The 15218-nt window shown below is 43.1% G+C and overlaps 1 protein-coding gene across 3 annotated transcripts in view; it reads left to right on the forward strand.

The window, feature by feature from the left end:
• Nucleotides 1-15218, forward strand: part of tarbp1 (TAR (HIV-1) RNA binding protein 1) — a 189617-nt gene that overhangs the window by 138233 nt on the left and 36166 nt on the right. For all 3 annotated transcript variants that reach the window (XR_013578732.1, XM_078557418.1, XM_078557417.1), the window contains one exon: nucleotides 8344-8480. Coding sequence is in view for 2 of the 3 variants with exons in the window: in XM_078557418.1 (XP_078413544.1) it covers nucleotides 8344-8480 (137 nt within the window). In the remaining variant the exon portion in view is untranslated. The remainder of the gene's footprint in view (nucleotides 1-8343; nucleotides 8481-15218) is intronic.

The following is a 15218-nucleotide window of genomic DNA, read 5'->3' on the forward strand; positions in this document are numbered from 1 at the left end:
CATCAAAACTGGGTAACGGTAGAAATGTAATAAGTTTAAACAAGTAAATAAGAGGAGGGTGAGGAAAAGAACAAAAGGGATGGTCTGTGATAGGGTTGAGGACAGGGGAGATTAAATGACACGAGGTTTCATCGTGTAAGGCCAAGGGAGTGATAACAGGACAAGTAAAGAAACAAAAGCTGTGTCTAGAGGAGGTGTGAATGGCAGGATCCTGAATGGCTGCCGCCTGAAACAAGATGAAATGAGAGAAACGATAGAAAAAAACCAAACCAGCAAAGAAATGCAGAACAAAATGGGGACAGAGGTTAAGATCTAAAATTGTTGAACTCAACATTGAGTCCGCAAGGCTGTAAAATGCCCAGTTGAAACATGAGGCACTAGAGTTTGCATTGCGCTTCACTCGAACACTGCAGCGGCCAAGGACAGAAAGGCCAAAGTAGGGTAAAGGATTAAAATGACAGGTGATAGGAAGGTTGAGGTCACTTTTGCAGACTGAGCTGAGGTGTTCCGCAAAGTGGTCTCCCAGCCTTTGTTTTGTCTCGCCAGTGTAGAGGAGACCACATTGTGAGCAGTGAATGCAGTACACTAAATTGAAAAGAATATAATCACTGTTTCACTTGGAAAGTGTGTTTGGGATCTTGAATGGTGAGAAAGGAGGCAAAAGAGCAAGTGTTGCATCTCCAGTACTTGCACGGGAAGGTGTTGTTGGAATGGGAGGGGGATGTTGGAGATGACTGAGAAGTGGACCAGGGTATCGCTGAGGAATGCTGAAAGAAGAGTGAAGGGGTGGTGTTTGGTGGTGGAATCATGCTGGAGATGGCAGAAATGATACAGGTCGTCCATTGAATACAGAAGTTGGTGGGGTGGAAGGTGAGAAAAAGGGAAATCCCTTTGTGGCTCTGGGAGGGAGGGGAAGAGGTGAGAACAGAGGTATGTGAAGTAGAACAGACACAGTTGAGGGCCCTGCCAACCACAGTGTGGAGGACATCCTCTACATTCCCTGAGGATGTTTCCTCTTGTGGGAGAATCTGGAAGTAGGGGCCACAGTATAAAAATAAGGGGTTGCTCATTTAAGACAGAGATGAGGTGAAATTTTTCCCCTGAGGGTTGTGAGTCTTTGGAACTCTCTTCCTCAAAAGGCAGTGGAAGCAGAGTCTTTGAATACTTTTAAGGCAGAGCTAGATAGATTCTTGATTAACAAGGGGGTGAAAGTTTATCGGGGGTAGGTAGGAATGTGGAGTGGAGGTTACAATCAGATCAGCCATGGTCTTATTGAATGGCGGAGCAGGCTTGAGGGGTCAAGTGGCCTACTCCTGCTCCTAATTCGTATGTTTATAACGTATATAATCCTTGGCAGGTTATTTTTCAAATGATCTTAATGTGACCGCCTAATAATATAATACCTCAAGCTTTATTGAGCTTCATTATACTCTGATTGAAAATAGTGTCTGAATTATTTTTTGATTTTATTCCAGGCTTTCTGGAAAAGCCAGTAAGTAAACCATCCAAAGAACTGACCTAGACAGCAAGATATATTGCTAGGGCTCTATTAAGTACCTTTAGTGTTTAAAATTAATGTTTACATTTAAATCTTTGTTGTTTACTTGTGGCATTTAAATAATTCTGACACTCTGCCATCACCCACAAATATGAATCTTTAACGAATCAAGTAATTGAACTTATATTTTTTTAAAAAGCAATAATATTGGCTTCCTGAAGTGCATTATATTTCTGTATTTTTTTTAAACTGTGTGTGAGAGAGAGAGAAATTTAGATGATCCTTTTAAGGTTTTGTTGTAGGATAAGTAGTTATATGATGGATTTATTTTAATAAAGGTTAGTAAAATCTTCCAGCGTGCAGTTTTTCAAGCGTGCTATAGTAAGACTTTAGATATATTCACTGAATTTAATAAAGATACATGATAGATTTTAAGTGAATAGCCATGGGCTTTATGACTCCATATTGCTGCAACTTTCTCTTGTAATTCTGGAATGTGCCATCTTGCATTTTGATTCCAAAAACAAGCGGTTAATTGGAGATAGGATGTTTTGGAAGTGCTTACTAAGGTTCTCTGTAAATCTGGTTAAGTGGAGGTGGGAATTACTAAAAATGCCATTCACCTGCACATTCTATTTTTGCATCCATAACGTACCTAGCTATTGATGTAGGCATTAAGGCATTCCTGACACTTACCAGTATCTCTTTCAGGAAACAGCAGACTGAACTGCTCACTCTGAGCCTGACTGTGTCAAACTTAAATACTGGTGCAATAGAGCTGATTGCTTTTGGAGTGTGAGTTGGCATGAATGATGCCTGAAGAGTAACCGGCAGGAGAGCAGTCAAACAATGTAAATCTGCCGCAGGGTGTGTTTTGTTTAGGCATTCATGTCTGGCAGCTGGTAAGAAGGTGGAATTAGGTTTCTAAGAGCGTAGGATTATATCTGGTACAGGTCAATTAAAATGCTGTAGCTTTTGAGTTTATGTTAGAAAATGTTACCCAATAGAAGGGTGAACTTCTTGTTTATCTGCAGCCTACGAACAACAGGCAGGTGCCTGAATGATTTTTATGTGCAGCATGTGATATAAACTAAGTAAGTGAATAAAGTAACACATAAACCAGAATTGAACTATTAAATAGAAATTTGAGTTTAGACAATGGGCAGAATCTTCTGATGGTAACAGCAGCGAATGTTGAGACGTTTGCTGGTGTTGCGCTTTGGGATCCTATAGAAGATCCGACCCATGCATATCGCTGTTGATCTCCTCCTTCACCTCATTTCCACCCACCACTCCCCCAACGGGCTCATACTTCCCAATTCCTGGCTCTTATCCGCCTAAGGTCGGAAGATTCAGCATTGTTGAGGATGCAGGGCAAGGTTGGTGGTGAGTTTTGTCTGGTGAAAGTTAGTATTGCCAGAGTTGGAGGAGGGTGAGCATTGTTGGGGTCAAGGGGTGAGCATTGACAGGGTGTGGGAGGGGTGGTGAAGGTGAGCATTGTCAAGGGTTCAGGAGAGTGGGGTGAGCATTTTAGGGTGTGGGAGGGGGCTGAAAATTATTGTGGCGGGTGCAGGAGGGAGGGTGAGCATTGTTAGGGTTATGGGGGAGGGGGGTGAGCATTGTCGGGGCTGTGGGGTGTGGTGAGCATTGGGGAATGTGAGAGGGGAGTGAGCATTGTCAGGGTTGTAGGGTGGGGTGGGGTGAGCATTGTTGCGGTGCTGGAGGTAGGGTGAGCATTGTCGGGGTTGTAGGGTGGGGTGGGGTGAGCATTGTTGCGGTGCTGGAGGTAGGGTGAGCATTGTCGGGGTTGTAGGGTGGGGTGGGGTGAGCATTGTTGCGGTGCTGGAGGTAGGGTGGGGTGGGGTGAGCATTGTTGCAGTGCTGGAGGGAGGGTGAGCATTGCCGGGGTTGTAGGGTGGGGTGGGGTGAGCATTGTTGCGGTGCTGGAGGGAGGGTGAGCGTTGTCGGGGTTGTAGGGGGGGTGGGGTGAGCATTGTTGCGGTGCTGGAGGGAGGGTGAGCGTTGTCGGGGTTGTAGGGTGGGGTGGGGTGAGCATTGTTGCAGTGCTGGAAGGAGGGTGAGCGTTGTCGGGGTTGTAGGGTGGGGTGGGGTGAGCATTGTTGCGGTGCTGGAGGGAGGGTGAGCGTTGTCGGGGTTGTGGGGTGGGGTGGGGTGAGCATTGTTGCGGTGCTGGAGGGAGGGTGAGCATTGTCGGGGTTGTAGGGTGGGGTGGGGTGAGCATTGTTGCGGTGCTGGAGGGAGGGTGAGCATTGTCGGAATTATAGGGGGTGGGTGGTGTGAGTGTCGTCAGGGGCGCGGGAAGGAGGGTGAGCATTGTCGGGTTGGATGAACAGTGTTGGGGTGTGAGGGCTGGGTGAGTAGTGTCAAGACGATGCGGGGGGCTTGTGAGGAGGTAGGGTGAGCTGTGTTGGGAGTGACAGGTAACTATTCTTTATACTCCATGGGCTGAATTTTAATGGAAGGATGAGGTGTGTGGTGTGGATACATATTGCTTGACCCTGGAGGAAACGTCAGCTGACAGCTGATCCAGGAAAATAACCCCGACCTGCAGCAAAATGTGCTGCCATTCAGCTTAAACAGGTGAGAGTCGGACTCTCTGTCTCCCCTCCACCCCCACCCTCAGTGGGAGGAAGTCCCGTCCTTGAGAGCTGCCAGTCACCCTGACTGCACTTTAGTGCCAGAGCTCAGTAGTGGCTGGTGCCAGTACTACAAGGAGGAGCATGAAGAAGTGTGATGCCAGCTGGGGACAGGTAAGTCCCTGGCTTTTAGGGAAGGAGGGATCCAAGAGCCCAGGGAGTGGGGATTGGAGGGATGGTGGTGGGTTTTGGAGGTTAGGCAGCAAGGAACGGAGGGGTGGGTGGTGCCCCCGATGCGCACAGGGATCCCCACCCCCACCGAATAATGTGCGCCCTCTTCCTTCATGTCCTTTTTCAACTTGTCCTCAAAGTTACCTGCTTACTCCTGACTGCCTGCCATCACCCTCCAACCCCCACCCCTGCCACTGCCTTTGCAGGTTTGTGCTGATGCCAAAGTGTCCCTTAAATTTGGTCACTCTGCTGCTGATTTCGGCTCCCAACCACCTAAAGCTTTATGGGGATAGCTCTGAGGTGGTGGGCTGGGCAACTCTCGTATTTGACGTGATCCCTTGCAGAAAAGACAACAGCAGGAGCCCATAAAATCCAGCTCCATTTTCTGGTAGTTTAATATAACTGACAAAGCCTTGGACTCCCCTACAAATCATGCTGCTTTCCTGACTGACTAACAGCATGAGGACTACTTGATTTATTTATAGAGTTAAAATGGTGGTAAAAATCATTTTGCATTCTAACAGCTAAAAAGTTACAAATAAATCTTTTATTTATTGAAATATAAAGAGATACCGTTAGAAATCAACGTTATTTATTAATTTGTCTGTCATTAGCTTTAGTTTCAAAAGTTCCAGCTTATTTCAAGCATTTTGATTGCGTGACTTTTTTAAGAGGACAAATCAGAAGAAAGGTTCGTGCATATAAATGGTTCCGCATCATTTAACTTCCCCTGTTTATAATGAGCAAAGCAGAAGGAAAGCTTCTGGACTGTCACCTGGCCACCAGGAAATATCAACAAATTGGCCAGTGCCTTTTGTGTTTGTATTTTATGCTTTAAAACTGCTTTTTAGTTGCAACCAAGCACATTCCCCTGATGTGTTGTCAAATCCAGTGACTAAATGAGGAAATATTTCACACAGCCCATAATCACCATTCATAATATCAATCAAATCATAATGGAGGGAGATGTAAAAATTGTTTCTGTGAATTTAATTTCTTGGGGGACATGTGCGCGAGGGCTTGTTATGTTGGGGCATAAAAGTAGCCAATGCCCAGCCAGATATTTTGCTGTTTTACCAAGTTTAAGGATTGCACCTTTTTATCATCAACCTCACCTCTTACTAATTAATTTAAATCGAGGCTTATCCAGGGGCTGCAGTTTCCGTTCTCTGAAAGTCTCCTTAATCCACAAAAGCTTTAGTGTCAGCATTCCTTGTTGAAGACTGGTAACCTACTGAGCGCCTGCAGTTTGGGGTCTCATTGCAGATGTAGCATGACACCATAAAGTCAATTTAATAATGTGGGGTGAGTGACGTTGAAGAAATTTGAGCTGTGAAGTTGGTCACTCCATTGCTGAGTATTAACTTTCCAGCTACAGTGATGCCTGAGAGCTGCTGGGCCCTTCATTTCTCAGTTGAACAGAACTTTCGACATGAGTCATTGTCTAGCTGAATTTAAGTTTACAACTTTTGCCACTGTTGAGATCTATGCATTAGTTTATTGTTGGAGATTAAACAAAGAAAAAAATGAATGCTAACAAAAATACATGAATACATAAAGTACAAAGATACATGAATACAAAACGGATCTACAGTCTCTTTTTTTTTTAAATCGTCATGAAAGTGACTCGAATCTATTGTTTCTTCCTCCCAAGCAAAAATAAGCCTGTCAAAAATATTTTAAAGTATAAAGAATTTAGGTGATCCTGTCTTCTGTTTATATTCCAGAATCCCTTCCAATATTATTGGTTTTATTTCCACTATCTTTAAATCTGCCATACAGGGAAGATTCAGCAACAAGCAAGAAATTACACTTAATCATTCCCATGCAAATGCAGTTATAACAAAGCTGTGTTCCTGATTTTCATATTCTCACCGTGTCTTTCCAGTGGAAGGTTGATGCAAACTAGCCATGACAAAGCTACATGCCAAGTGTCCATAGCCAAATTCAAAATAATAAACCTACGCAAGTGTTACTGATGGCATTAAGCTACTAGAGGCACACAGTGAAATGTTGTCAATGCTTTGACATATTGACGCTAGATTGATTACAGAAAAGCTCTAACAATGTTCAAGCCAGCAGAGTGAATGGAACATAAACTTAGCTGTTAAAAAGAATCGCATTTATAGAGTGCCGTCACAACCACAGGACGTCCGAAAGTTTCTTTTGTAGTATGTAATACTTTTGAAGTGTAATGTAGGAAACGAAACAGCCAGTTTGCATATTGCAAAGCCCTACAGACAGCCATTTGATGATGACCAGATCATCTTTTTTAGTGACATTGTTTGAGGGATAAACATTGACCAGGACGCTGAGGAGAATTCCTCTGCTCTTTTCAAAAAAAAATGATGGGATCTTTTACATCTACCGGAGAGGGCAAGCAGCAAGGCCTCGGTTTAACACCTCATTTGAAAATCAGGAGCTCTGAAGGTGCAGCACTCCCTCACTGGAGTGCCAGCCTAGCTTTTGTGCTCCAGTCTCTGGAGTGGGGCTTGAGCCTGTTACCATTTGATTCAGAAGCAAGCATGCCACCAACTGAGTTTAGTTAGTTTCGTGAGCCAAAGGATATTGAACAAATCCATTCTGAACTTTGAAACTTGTGGTTCAGATTTGCGATTTGTTGGAGGGGCCAAAAGCCACGGTGACAGCATAATTCAAACTTCCTGTCTAACTGTTTTTGATTAAAGGTTATCAGAGGGACACGGGACACTTTTATTTTTAGGTGAGCTGTGAAAACAAAGATAAACTATATTCGGATGCTGAACAGTTAAATGTGTGTACAGCCTGTATAGGAGTGGATGGTGGGGGTGGGGTGGACAAAGGTTTGCACCAACGATTCTCCTAACCCAACGCAGCATTGCCGACCTCTGTAATGGGAACTAGCCAGGTTACCAGGCACTTGCTCACCGAGAGGGCTAGAAAAGGAGGGGAAGTCGGCCTTGCAGCCTATTTCACTGCATTGTTGGTGCAGGCCAGGCACACACACAGCTGCAAGTGGTGCATGGTCCTGAGGAAATCTGAAGACCAGGATAGAAGAAAATTGATATAGCAAATTATATTTATATTGCGCCTTCACCTTGGCAAAACATCCCAGGGTACTTCACAGGACCAAACAAAAGATATGGCACCGAGTGACATAAAGAGATATTAGGACAGGGGTCAAAGAGAGAGGTTTTAAGGAGCATCTTCGAGGAGGAAAGAGGTGGAGAAATTTGGGGAGGGAATTCCAGATCTTGGGGCCTAAGCAGCTGAAAACCTGGCCGCCAACGGTGGAATAATTAACATTGGGGATGCGCAAGAGACCAGAATTAGAGGAGTGCAGTTATCTTTTTTAATCAGAAAAAATAATTTAACCCTGCAAAAAAAAAAAAAAAAATTTGTTCTTCAGCACAAGTCCCGAAAAGATGAGACTGTTCCTTACTTAAACAGGAAAACAGAAGCCTCAATGTAAAATTGTAAACGCATATACTCATTTTATGATGATCATTCAGCCTCCCAGATATGGAGGCGATGAATGTATTTCCATACTAAAAGGCAAGGGGATGACTCAATGGTATCACCAGATGGTTGGTTCACTGATTACTTATCTTTAAGCTAAAATAAATCCTCCGAGGTACCCATTCCAGATGCACTGAATATATGCCATGTACTTTCATAAAGATGGCTAGATCTCAACAGCTTCAGAGTTTGTGAGTGATCATGATAACCAGATGGGCGGATATAGCTGATTTTGCATAGCAAGGCATTCAATTGCTGATCTTAGAATTTACTGATATTCCTCATGGAAATTCTGCGGTGTTGGATTGCTTTTTCTTTGCATTTTTCAGTGATCCAGCTTCAAGGAAGCACTAGCAGAAACTGGGAGCTGTTGATTTGAGGGACATGGGGATCAAGTTAAAAGGAGGTGAAACTTAGAGTAGTTCCTCACTGAAAAGTGAGGGAGGGGGAGCAAATGATATTAAAATTGCAATAAAATTACTTTGTTTCCTGCTTATCTTCAATCACTTCATTTTACAGGTGAGACCTGCTCAGTTGGTTGAGTACCTGCAGCGAAAGAAAACTGAAGGGCACACAATCATTGGAGTGGAACAGACAGCCAACAGCCATAATCTTGCACAGTATAGCTTCCCAGAAAAAACATTGCTGTTGCTAGGGTGAGTTACTTACTAAAAATAGTCTTGGCAGCAGGTCCCTCAAACATGTTTCAAGGAGCTATGTTTTTGAATTGTTGAACTTAACAGAAATGATTGAACGTGGCCTCCTTTCATGTACCTGTGATTCAATAACAAAGGTAGGGCATAAAAAATAATTAAGCTGCATTTTTACACATTCTCACGTGAAAGGGATGTTTTGTTCTCGGTGCAGTTTTGTCTATCTAAAAGCAGCCCAGTGCACCTCAATCATACTTCCTTGTGCTGATTTCAACTAAGTGACAATGTTTTCTTTGGCTCATTGGATATAGAACCAACAAAAGACAAAGTAGACATCCCAAAAATCTCCAAGCTAGAATGGGACTGAGACAAGCCAAGTACTACTCCTACTATAAGTTTAAGGGGTGCTTTGTTTGCAGCAGAATGTGTCTCTGGCTCAAACATGCATCAGAAGGGGCATGGGGGAAGTTGGGGCGGCACTCAGGCCAGGAGATTCCTCCTCCCTCTGGGATCTGCCGAGCAGCCGGTATGTTGGCAGAAACAAAGCGTTGCATCCAGCTGGCCAGCAGATGTGAAACTCTTGGGTGTCTAGCTTAGGGCTCTGACCTGGATCCCCAAAAGAAGTACAGTGCTGCTTCTTTGTGAAAAATATGGAATCTATTGATGCACAAGACTTGCAGGGTTGGTGGCAGAGGTTCCTGGTACTATGGCTAGGATTGAAACCCTGCAGATTTCTAATGCTAGAATGCTAAAGCTGTTTTGTTTTGTTTTTTTTGGCCTTGCACTTGTCTTTTTCCACAACCCTTCCAACCCAGCATCACCACAACTAGTGCTGCCAATAATAAAATATTTGCCGAGACATTGTTTGTTAGGGGTGCTCCCACAAGTGACTTTTCAAATTTGTGGCTGAGCTGGATGTAGGTCAGCAACATTTCAGGTTTATTCCCCATTCCATGCTGAGCTAGTCAATCTCAGCTGCATGATAGCAGGGACTCTGAAATAGACTGCTCAGTGCTTTTAACCACGGGGCCTCATTCTTCATCACAATTGGGCTTCCACATGTGAAATTTGGATTATGATGAGATTGGGCTCAACTGTGATACCTCTTTTCTTCCTCATACTATCTAAAAGCCTGCATACATTCACCTGAGGCACACACCAGAATAATGTTCACTTGGGTAAGAAAATGGCCCAGATTTTCCTGGGGCCGTGCACTGGTGTTTCTACATCGGAGTCCTTTGAACAGCACAAAAGAAAGAGGAAATTATGGAGTAAGTGAGCTTAATGCCATTAGTTACATATTTAGTTGTATGGTCCTTGTGTATTGCTGAAAAAAGAGACATGTCTAAGCTTTTCGCCTTGCACTCATCAGGACACTTTGCATGAATACCCATATAAGGGGAAAACAACAATTTATACAGTACGTGAAGAGAGTGCAAAACGAAAAGCTTCAACATGTCTCTTTTTTTCAGCAGGATCCATATTTTTCTGAGACTTCTGCACCACTCTGAAAACAGTTAGACAGTAATTATCATAGCTCCTGTCCTACTGAAACCTGATTTTTCTGCACTTAAGTAAGCTTTTACGCCGCTGCCACTTGGACGGTGTGATTTTATTGTCCTAAGGCTGTGTTTAATTCCCAATTAAAAATGTATTACTGTTAGAAGGATTGAACAAATAAGATCTTTTGAGTATTTACTTCCTGCACCTGGGGGATTCTGATTCACTGCTCTTTTGCTGTGATGTACTCTTAAGTAAAAAGCCGGCAAAGTCCGGAACAAGTTAGCAACAGCGAGATCAGTGCACTAGGCAGGGATATTTATGTTGTATTATGTCAGCAATTGTTCACCGTTGCAGGGACATCTGGGCTGTTGGTGTCTGACAGGCACCGACAGTGCCGGCGCTACCACTGGGCGCTCGCCTAGGGCGACAAGATTTGGGAGAGGGGGCGACAAAAACTGCCTGCTTTTTGAAACCCAGCATTTTAAACAAATCAGTCCCATAATTCGTCATCATTAACTAAGGGAGAAAGAAACTCTCAGCTGCCATTATCATGAGGCATTACCAAACAGTGACATCACATCCAGCGCACTACAGCCCAGTCAAATTCAAACCGCCTTCAACGGGGGAAAGAAAAAGCCAGTAGGACTTTTTTAAGGTTTACCGCAAATGTTCTCGCGTTATTTCTATTAATAATTGTGACTGGAAGTTAAACAGCAGAGCTTTAGCCCACAGCCCGCTCGTTGCTCACGTGTGTTCACACAGCAGGCAGTTTTGAGTTCCCAATATGGAAGCAGTGAATACCCATATTAACATGCTCTCTAAGCCCAACTCTCTGTTCCGCATAGGTGCCGCTCCTATGGATTAATAGTTCATCAGGGAAGTTGCTGCCTTCAGTTTTGGCTGGGGGAGAAATAGTTGATGAGGAAAAGAAACGTGACCTGCGTCATTGGGAAAGCTAAGGACCTACACAATACCTTCTGCGAATGATGAATGTAACAGCAGATTGACATACAGCAGTTTGCTGGCCCAGCATTGTACAATCGGGTCAGAGGTTAAGACAGTCTCTTGTGCACATCCTGATGGATAGCTACAGAGAAAGGCTGGCAAAGACCCAGACCCAATCACCAATCCAACGGAATGCAATGTTGCATCAAAGTCCTTCAGGCAACAGGAAAGCTACATATTTTCACAAAAATGTGTACTCCTTTTAGCTTGCTTCACAACTCACATAATTTTCAAATTATTTAAGCTTCGTCCTCTGCTCAGCAGAAAATATGATAATTGGATTTTTGCCTGAGATTAATAATAGTGCTTCATGATGCTCAATCGGCACGTGTTTGGCTGAAATAATCCTGCTACCTTCAGAGGACAAAGAATTTTCTTTTTAGCAGAAATTATCAGAGCATATACCGGTTCCAGTGGATTGTCAGTTGCTATGTCTTATTTTCACATCTGTAACTATTTTGAGTCAAGCCATTAACCCCTTCCTCATTTTATTTTGTACATAACGAATAGTTTTTTTATTAGTAACTTGCTGCCAACTAGTCATCAGAATACTGTGGTACCCTTGATTCTGTATGCCCTGGGGTAAGAAATCAGCTCTACTGTTCCCTCACCTACTTCACATTCCTTGTATCTTTGTCCCATGCAATTGTAGGAAAAATATAATTTTTTAAAAAGGCTATGGATATGATAAACTAGAAAATAGCATCCGCAGAAGCCTTTAACTTGCTCTTAGCTCTCATTTAGAAATTGCACACTATGTAGATATTACTGGCTTGGTTTCATCTTTGTTTGTCTTCGGTTACACAATTTAAGATTCTAGCCAGGCATTACAGACCAGATAAAATTGGTTGTTTCATGTGTGTGCATCATCAGTATGTATTAAACTCCCTGTATATATTGGGAAATACTCACCTCAACAGTTGTATCCTGGAAAATTGAAGATAGGCCATTAATCCTTTCAAGTGATTACTATATAGAAATACTCTGGCCTTCTTCACTGAACTAATTGCAATGCGTAGTACCATTGATTCACAATGTAAATAACCTGTGAATTTAGTTGAAAACCCAACTTGATAAAGTGACCTTGGTTGGAGTAATGTATTAACATTATAGTCAAAAGAGTTAGTTCAACGAGATTTCATTCAATCACAAAGTCATTCATTCTAACGAAATAGAGTATGGACGGTGGTAAGAGTTCTTTGTATGTGTGTGTCTGTTTCTGTCTTTGAATGATGCTATTGCTTGCCGGTGTTTTGAAAGTGATTTAACGTTGTTTTATACATTGCAAAGTACAGCAAAAGAGAGTGCACTACAAATAACACTTGTCAAACTCGTACGCTGCGTAAAGGTAATGTGAATGAAGTTTGCTGTCCATGGTTGCCAAGTTGATTAGGTTTACTAACTGGAAGCGGATCATATTTCAACACAAAAGGGAATGGCTAGAGCGTTTAATAAAAAGAGTGGGTTAAATAAGCACCATTTCGAAATTAAACTATTTTTAACCAAGAAGCTTTTATTTCTGTAAAGTACTGGCTGCCAGAAACTGTGACTGGTTTGAATAAGTAAATGAGAAGGAGCGCTGGTTGTTCGAGAACTGTGCAGGTACATGTTAATCTACAGGGGCAGGGAGCTTGCCCTAGCATAATCTCCTCCCCCTCATGATGAGAAAAAATTTGCAGGAGTCTGGGAAAAAGAGAGGGGCGTGGAACTAACTGAGTAGCTCTTACAGAGAGTTGACATGGAGACGACGGGCTAAATGGCCTCCATCTATGCAGTAACCATTCTATTAGACTGACCACAAATGTTAAACTTCACCAGAAACAAATATCCTGCAGCTTGTTTGCAAATCATTTTGGAAAGACACAAATGAAAATTTGCATACATTACACGCCAAGTGTGGCATTTTTGGCATTTTCTTCAGCCGACCCTTTACCTCTAAGGCTGGTGGGGAGGTGGTGCAGGTAATAACTTGAATCCCAGGCTTTTGAAAGAGGTTGAGGCCTACAAGTGGAAAACGCTTGAATATATTACTCCCAGACACAAAATAAATTACTATAATTTAGTTTAATCATTTTATTATGAAATTTATAAATTTTAACACATTACTCATGCTTCAAATATTGTTTTAAACACTCATCAGGAAGTTGAAGGGAAAAAAAATGGTGGTCGGTTTGTTTTACAGAGATGTTCTTTTTCTCACTGCCTCACATGTGCACACACACCCCTGTTTTAATTGGAGGGAACAATTCTACAACTTAATTCAGAAACAATGGTCTAAATTTAATGTAGGTGACACAAGTTCACTCCACGGGTGGGAAACCTGTGTCACCTCTCCCAAGGGGTACCCGACGCTATTTTAAGTGCAATGAGTCACTTAAGAGGGTGACTTCAGGGCTCCCACTGAATTGATTCCCCAAGAGAGCAGAAATCTAATCCCAGAGTGCTGCCAGAAAATCAGAGGCTGGCACCATTATATTACATGTAACAGGCCCGGGAGCAGTAGCTGCTGCTGGTAATTCAGTGACGCCTTCACCAGGGAACATTACTAAATCCCTGGATACAGGGGCAAGTGTGGGTGGGTTGGGGGTCATGGGGAGCTGGTCACCAAAGGGAAGGGAGATTGGATGCAAGGGCAGGTGACTACTCCCAGCGCCCTACGACCCCCCCCCCCACCCCCCACTTCCCAATGCCAGGCATGCCTTGGAAAGAGGGATACTCCCCCCAGCCCCAGGAGACCATTGGAAAACCTGAGAGGACTTCCTGGGCAGCTTTCAGGAGGCACGGGTAACCTGCAAGTTTGGGAGAATCCCTGAGCCACCAGAAAATCCCAGTGGGTTCGGTAATCATGACCTTAAAGAGGCTCAATACTGAGCCTAATTAGCCAGCGGGTGAGTTCACCGCATTAGCCCATTCCCACTGACTAAATGGGGGTCAGTTTTCCCACTGGGAGGAATGGCCACATAACCTTCCCCCGTTATTATGCGGCCCACTCACCACTTAGCCTGGGGATGGGGGCGGTGGGGTGGTCTGTACTCCATAAAATCCTGGCCACTGTTTTAACTCCTAGCATTGAGCTTGTTTGGCTGAAAAAACAGATCCTTCATTATAATCAAAGCTGGAAATCTGAAAAAAAACTGGAAATACTGGGAATGTTCAGTAGTGACATTCCCCATTGACTGCACGTGTGCACGGCCAAGCAGCCATACAGGCTGCTGGTAAGTTATTTGTTTTAAGGGGGCATTGCTCAGTAGATGAGGCAGCATCAGCAGTCAAATGTTCTGATGAAAGGTTGGAGTATTAACCCACATAGTACCCAGTGGCAGGCTGATCCATTGTTGGGGGCATCAAACAAAGCCCATCCATGTGCACATGCTTCCAGCAGGATTACTGTCAATACTGATAAACAGCTGAATCCTGCCTGATATTTCCTCCACCTTTTAAGGTCAGTTGGAAAGCTGCTCCCTTTGTGCTACTGGGATCAGTTCAACTGTGCATAATCTAACCCTTAGAATGTCCTAGTCAGTGTTGTTCAGCTACTCAGTTCCTTAACCAGCTGAGCTACTGAGGGAGCCCAAAGCATTCAATTGTTTGATAATTATGATGTGGAAAACCTGTTCTCTCGGCGCAACTTGCTGGTTTTATAATTCATGTTCAACTAACGACTCTTGATTTATGAAATGGGGTGCTACTACTTATACTGTTAGATACAGTTCTATCATAACTTAGTTGTGTGTTTTCGGAGTTACAGTGAGCTCCTTATACTTCGTGCTTTAAAAAACTTGAATTGTCCAATAATTTTAACTAAGTGATATAAATAACACGCAAAATGAGAACACCATGCAAAACATTTAAATTGCAAGATAAGTTGCATTAAGCGATTTTGAATTAAAGTAGCTTAATCCATAATTAAAAAGCCGCCTTTTTGTGTGTGTGACATTTTCAATGTTTTATGGAGCCCAACAACTAAAAAACAAATTAAGAACATTCAATTTATTGAAAATTTGATATTCAGTTAAGATGAATTCAATTCTTACACATCTGTGATTTTTAAAAAATAATTTTTTGTTACAGAAATTCTTTTGCTGTACCAAAGGGTTTTTATAGTTCCCTGAATGGCTCAACAGGTTTACCTGGTTACTAGATTCCACAAAATAGCGGAACCGTAGTGACAGGGAACGCCACAAGGTTGTTCCTTGGTCTCTACTGAGTTAGTTTGACCTCCGTCATAATGCT

The sequence above is a fragment of the Cetorhinus maximus genome, chromosome 14 (genome assembly GCF_964194155.1).
Source record: "Cetorhinus maximus chromosome 14, sCetMax3.hap1.1, whole genome shotgun sequence".
Taxonomy (NCBI): domain Eukaryota; kingdom Metazoa; phylum Chordata; class Chondrichthyes; order Lamniformes; family Cetorhinidae; genus Cetorhinus; species Cetorhinus maximus.